This window comes from Mya arenaria, chromosome 5 (genome assembly GCF_026914265.1).
Source record: "Mya arenaria isolate MELC-2E11 chromosome 5, ASM2691426v1".
NCBI classification, from domain to species: Eukaryota; Metazoa; Mollusca; class Bivalvia; order Myida; family Myidae; genus Mya; species Mya arenaria.
Genome location: NC_069126.1, coordinates 23,211,768 through 23,218,858, shown reverse-complemented (window position 1 = coordinate 23,218,858; position 7,091 = coordinate 23,211,768). Strand labels below are relative to the sequence as shown.

At 37.9% G+C, this 7,091-nt stretch overlaps 1 protein-coding gene across 1 annotated transcript; it reads right to left on the bottom strand.

The window, feature by feature from the left end:
- Positions 1 to 4,963: 4,963 nt before the first annotated feature.
- On the bottom strand, positions 4,964 to 6,841 carry LOC128235549 (uncharacterized). The gene has a single exon (XM_052950362.1). It carries the CDS (start codon positions 6,839 to 6,841, stop codon positions 4,964 to 4,966), a length of 1,878 nt encoding a protein of 625 aa, XP_052806322.1.
- Positions 6,842 to 7,091: the final 250 nt, after the last annotated feature.

Here is a 7,091-nt window from a genome sequence, read left to right as displayed (position 1 = left end):
GACATAAAAAGTGTTTAATCATACTAATAATGGTCATATAGTACCATTGTTAAGTGCATATGCTGTCGAAAAGAAAAAAAGTGCACAGAAAAACACAGTTTTAAGTCACGCAATTTTCTACCTTGACTATGTTAACAAGTTATCGTTCAGTAACTTTTTTGTGAAGGCCTCTAGAAAATCATAGATTAAAAAAACTAGAGAAGCTAATACGACTGACCGCAGGGTAAGCGTATATATATATTGCGATATAAACTTACATACCGATGCAAATCCCCCCCCCCCTAAAAATAAATAAATGATAAAATAAATAAAACAACACAAAACAAACAAACACCGAAATACTTTCACAAATCGCCATTTTTTTCCTCATCTTACATTTCCTTCACTTAAATTTCCGCAAACGACCCCCTTTTTTACTTTAGAACCCCTTGAGCTGTTATCTTGTTAAATCTCATTATAACCTTAAGTCTGAGTCTTGTGTATGTGATGTTTCTTCATTTTCTTTCGGTTCATCGTACGATATCACCCAGCTGACTGGGAAGTGAAAATAAATGGTATCGAGTAGTTTTCATTATAAAAGTATAATGTTAAAACAATGTTTGACACCTTCATTTCAGCGCCGAGATGCATATGTATATTTGCTTCACACAATTCATTGTAATTGATAAAAATATTAAAGACTATACGATTACAAGATTTACTCATGCTGCCATACACTTGTCACCTTAATGATACCGTACACATGTCAGCTCAATACCACCTTACACATGTCAACTCTATGTTACCGAACACATGTCACCTCTATGCTACCGTACACATGTCAGCTAAATACCACCATACACATGTCACCTCCATGCTACCATACACATGTCACCTCTATGCTACCGCACTCTTGTCACCTTTATGCTACCGTACACATGTCACCTTTATGCTACCGTACACATGTCACCTTTATGCTACCGCACACATATCACCTCTATGCTACAGTACACTTGTCACCTCAATGCCACCGCACACATGTCGCCTCTATGCTACCGCACACATGTCACCTCTATGCTACCGTACACATGTCATCTTAATGCTACCGTACACATGTCACCTCTATGCTAACGTACACATGTCACCTCTATGCTACCGCACACATATCACCTCTATGCTACCGCACACATATCACCTCTATGCTACCGCACACATATCACCTCTATGCTACCGCACACATGTCACCTCTATGGTAACGTAAACATTTCACCTCTATGCTAACGTACACATGTCACCTTTATGCTACCGCACACATGTCACCTCTATGCTACCGTACACTTGTCACCTCTATGCCACCGCACACATGTCACCTCTATGCCACCGCACACATGTCGTCTTTATGCTACCGCACACATGTCACCTTTATGCTACCGTACACATGTCACCTTACTGCTAACGTACACATGTCACCTCTATGCTACCGCACATATATCACCTCTATGCTACCGTACAAATGTCATCTTTATGCTACCGTACACATGTTACCTTTATGCTACCGTACACATGTCAGCTAAATACCACCATACACATGTCAACTCCATGCTACCATACACATGTCACCTCTATGCTACCGCACACTTGTCACCTTTATGCTACCGTACACATGTCACCTTTATGCTACCGTACACATGTCACCTTTATGCTACCGCACACATGTCACCTCTATGCTACCTTACACTTGTCACCTCAATGTCACCGCACACATGTCTCCTGTATGCTACCGCACACATATCACCTCTATGCTACCGTACAAATGTCACCTCTATGCTACCGTACACATGTTACCTTTATGCTACCGTACATATATCACCTTTATGCTACCGCACACGTGTCATCTCTATTCTGATATACACATGTCAACCTCGTGCTACCGTACACATGTCACCTCTATGCTATCGTACACATGTCAGCTTCGTGCTATCGTATACCTGTCACCTTCGAGGTACCGTACACATGTCATCACTATGCTACCGCACATATGCCATCTACATGCTACCGTACACAAGTCACATTCATGCTACCGTACACATGTCACCTTTATGCCATCGGACACATGTCACCTTCGTGCTACCGTATACATGTCACCTACGTGCTACCATCAGATGCCACCTCTATGCTCTCGCAGACATGTCATCTCTTTGCTACCGTACACATATCAACTTAGTGCTACCGTACACATATCACTTTCGTGGTACCGCACACATATCACATCTATGCTACCTCGCACTTGTCATCTCTTTGCTATCGTATACATGTCACCTTCGTTGTACCGTACACATGTGACCTCAATGCTTTGAACACATTTCAACTGTTAGTGTCGTGGGAACATTTGTCCCAGTGAGTCATTTCACAATTTTCCACCAGCTTGCGTGTTGTTGTTTTTACTAAATTCAATATTGGATGTTATTACTGAAGTGTGTATCCCGTCATGCAACTTGAGCGCAAACAAATGCTTCTCGATTCGCTAACTACACGGACCGCCATAAAACTCCTTACCCGTCTAGATACATTTGACTTAACATCATTCAAATACTTAATGTAATCAAATTTTTGCAAATAGTGATGCTACACAATATTCATTTTGGATAAGTTTGAGTGTAAAGCATAATAAATATATCATGTTTACATGTAGGTTTTTTAAACATATACTAAATTAATTATATACACATGAAATGTGATTATAAAGATAAATTGTATTTCCAATACGAAGATGAACGAAAGCATTATATATATTTATATGGTGAACTACTAAACTTGTAGCGGAGTTCCTGCCAACACGTAACTACCCGGGCGGGTAACCAGGTACCAGTGCATGACCTTTATGGAACCAAAGCGACGATCTAAAAGATTCGCATAATGTTTTTGAAAATATTTGATGTGCGATCTATTTTGTCAAGCAATTGAAGATCTAATATTCTTTATAAATGTCATAAAAGCAGCAAATAGGATCTGGCAATGTATAAATGGGGTTTTATAATTTTATTGTTAATAGTATTTGTATCAGACAGTTAATTTATAAGTCATGAGTTTTGAAACTGGCAAATAACGATACATTTTATATATGGTGAAGTTTCGAATAAATAAGAACAAGCCTTAACTAAACAATCAATTCTACATAATTGAGAAGTAACCGAAACAATTGTGGGTGTTTTACTAGGTCTCTATACTGTTCCCATTGAATCGACAAAGGTGTTTAATTTCAAACATATTTTATTCATCAGCGTATACACACAGCTTACAATGCATATGACACAATTATATTGACATTGTTTAATTGATTCAAGTGGGAGTGTTTAACGTGCTGTTTTGGCTTTATTTAATATTATTAAATATTTAAAGATATGTTTACAGACGACGTACACAGACAATATAGAAGCTAAAAGTTAAACATTTTGTGTGATATACAACTCTATAGTAAGCTTAGTTTATTTTCACTTATCGAAAACAAAAGTCGCTAACTCTGTTTGAGAACAGAACAAGACGACAAAAGAGGTTCACAGAAAAGAATGAGGGTAGGGTGGTATGTTTAAATGAATTACTTCCTTCGGCTATTTTCCACTGGACCCTGATTACTGGTGCTGAATATCACATGTTTATAGAAAGGAGACAATCCTGGGTGGGTTAGTTATTAGAAAGCGGGAGTGACGGTCACTGGCTATCAAATATTTTTTGTCATTTGAATAAAGAGGAGAACAACATCGAACAACGTCTTATTTTTTTCTTCTGTAAGGGCAGTATCACCGTATAGTAAATTGCGAAGCGTTACGTCAGTCAAAGCCTCCACAGAGTTGAGCAGAAGTCTTCTTTGGTCAGTATTAAGGGGACAGATTAGAAGATAATAATACGTTGTTTCCTGAACTCCACACGTACAGAGGAAGAAGGAACATTTTTTTTACAAAAAGGTGATGGTTAAATGAACTGCATTCGTTCCGTAAGCGAGTTTGAATGACCTGTAATCGACGTTTTTCATAATATAACAGAGTATTTGGTTTTGAATTATCCGACTTAAGGTACGCTTTAAAACCAGAAACAGTGTCAATGTTTTGTGCTTCAAATGTGTTAAGAATAATCTGGATTATTTCTAGGTCAAAACTGTGGATTTATTTCCGTAAAGTTTAATAGATATGTCCAAAATATGAGATAATTGCTGAAAAGAGTGAAGGAGATCGTTAGAGTGTGAGACCAAGAGCCAGAGCAAGAGCGAGAGCGGAATGAAGATAGAAGTCACTCGTATAAGGCCTAAAAAATATGTCTGTTTCGGGTAACCCGACCCTACCTATAGAAATGCGCCGACCCTAACTATTTTTTTCCGTTTCTGAGCAAAAAAAATATTCGTTAGCGAAAAGAGAGTTACGAAGGGCGGATAGATGCAGATTTTAATCAGAATTATTGTTTATATGATAAAACAGAGTCAGGCAATGACAGTAATGTAGGAAAGACTGCCATGTGCAAGAAAACACTCTGAACTTACGACAGATTTTGAAAAAAAAACCTACCTACCCTACCTAGAAATTTTGGACAGGTTACCTTAAACAAACATTTTTTATGGCCTAAACAGAGACGAGGGGTATTCCATGTCGGTCTGGATTTAACGCTTAAAGCGTTTTGTATTTGATATATAAACCTGTGCGTTCTGATGGAGACTGTTTTATCACTGAATAGGAAGAGTTAAAGTATATCGTGAAGGACAGGACTGAGGCTGTTAATAAATTTGTTTCTCTGTGTTATAAATAAAGGATAAGAGACGAAACATTGTTGCCAGTTTGGAATCATTACGCAGCTGTTCATGAAAGCTATGAAATAACAAAACATTAATCCTGGATATACAAATAAAAGGCAAATTATCAACTAAAAAATCTAAATCGCTAAATAGTATATCATATTCAGAAAAAATGTCTGATAAAATTGTGCGTCAAAAAAGAATCTATTTAAATGAGTACGCTTGCAAATAGTCACCAATCCGACATCCGATTATTAGTCTATCTTTCTGTTCGTCTACGGCGATGCAAACAGGACGATCACAGCGAGGGATAATCACACGGTTACGCTTGTAGTTTTTAGACGACACCTGGTGAATGTTGTTAGAATCTTCACCGCAAATATAGATATTCCCTTCACTGTCTTTCGCAACCCCTTTCGCTTTTTTTAGAATTTGATTGGCATGTGAATGGTAAAACCATTGTCGATGAATTAGTTCTCTAGTCTGCTTACCGACGGTATAGCAGGACACCCGCCAGTTTTCTGAGAAAACAATGGACGACTTACCTAATGCAAAAACTTGCTTTGCATCTTTTACATAGTTAAAACTATCATCGTCGGAATCATACGAGATGGTGGCATTTATTGAACTTCCTTTTCGGATTTCAATTTGAACATCGTCAGCTGCCGAACTGTCAACGTTCTCTTGAGTTACAAACAAAATCATCAGTCGGGAGTTAAAAACAGTTAGACTTATCGGTTGGAGCCGAGTTGGAGTTTCCATTTCATTCAAAATCGTATTTTCGGTTATTTTGTGTTTCGTCACTTTCTTTAGGTCTGAATAGCAGACATAGGCACTGGATCCATCAAAACACATGTCTACCGGCTGACCGGGAAGCGAGTGTTCACAAATTAAGTCAAATGTTCGACTGAAGAGCTTAAGTTTTCTGTTACGATGATCAGCAACAAGAACTCCATATTCTGTTAATTTAATGGCAAAAATACCACAAGTGTTTGTGTCTGTTTCTGTTTTAACTTTAAACAAAGTTATTTTTTGTCCGCTTTCTCTTTCTGAGAACGGCTTAGAGGACCTTAGTTTTGCGTCAGAGTTCGAGACAGCAAAACTCGTTTGTGTGCATTCATCAATTTTCTCCCTTGGTATATTTTCCGAATCCAAATCGTCATGCACTTCATCGCTGGTCTGTTCCAATGTGTCAGTATTATATTTGCTCTTCTCTTCTAACGATAACTCTGCAATCATTGTTAGAACAGCAAACTGTTTCACGTTAATGAGCGCGATGCTTTGTTGACGCTGACATTCGAGTTTTTGTAGTTTATCTTTAAGATCAACGCGTGCATGGTTTATTCGTCGCAGAACAACAGCCTTTTGTCGCTTTGTTCCGTGTTTCATAAGTGTTTCGATCAACGCTTTGTTTCTAGTTATATCCGTCTCGATTTCCTGACAGCCATCAATATATTCATTCAATTGCGTTGTCTCGGAGAGTGACATTTCGCTTAATTGTGTATCAAAATCATTTCCTAAGCCGGTTATATTATCCTTCCATTTGGCTACCAGGCATTGCAAATTAATTTTATTTTTTTCTTGTTCAATCTCGATCTCGTTCCGCTGTGCTTTTAACGCATGTATTCTGTCTTGAAGTTCTGCCATCATGTTAATACCTGAATCAGCAGAATCAACAACTCCTAGATCATGGATATTTTCGCATTTCCGATGACTCTCATTAAGACAGAAAACGCAAACCAAAGCTTCATGGTCTCCGCACTCGTATGCGATGTCATTGTCAGGATGAATATCGCAGGTCGATAGTTGCTTAATGGTCTTAAACGGCGTTATGTCCGCAGGAATATCATCATTCTTTAACAACGAGTGTTCTCTTGTTACTTTGTTTCTTTTGTGATCGCGACAACAGGTCTGACACAAATACTCGGAACATGTCACACAAAATCCCGTTGCCTCTTCAAACGAATCATCATACTTGCATGCTTCACACAAGATTGGTATTTTCTTCCCATTACATTCATTTTTGTTCTTTTCCGTTGACGTTTCCTGGCCTTGAATATTTTCTTTACGGTTCATTGCCATTTTCACTTATCATTATTGCGAAGTGAAAATCTATAAAAATGTATTTACAAACAAGAATGCTATTTAAGTGAAACTCGGTAAAACATGCAAATGCTATAAAGATAACTTAAGTCCGTGTATTATATATTCGCTGACAATATTTATAAACTTAATCCGAAGAAGACAGATCATACTGTAAAGAAAACTGTCTCTAAAAATCTATTCGTGTTTTAAATCAGCCCTTTCAAGTGTCATATTTAATGTTTGAGCT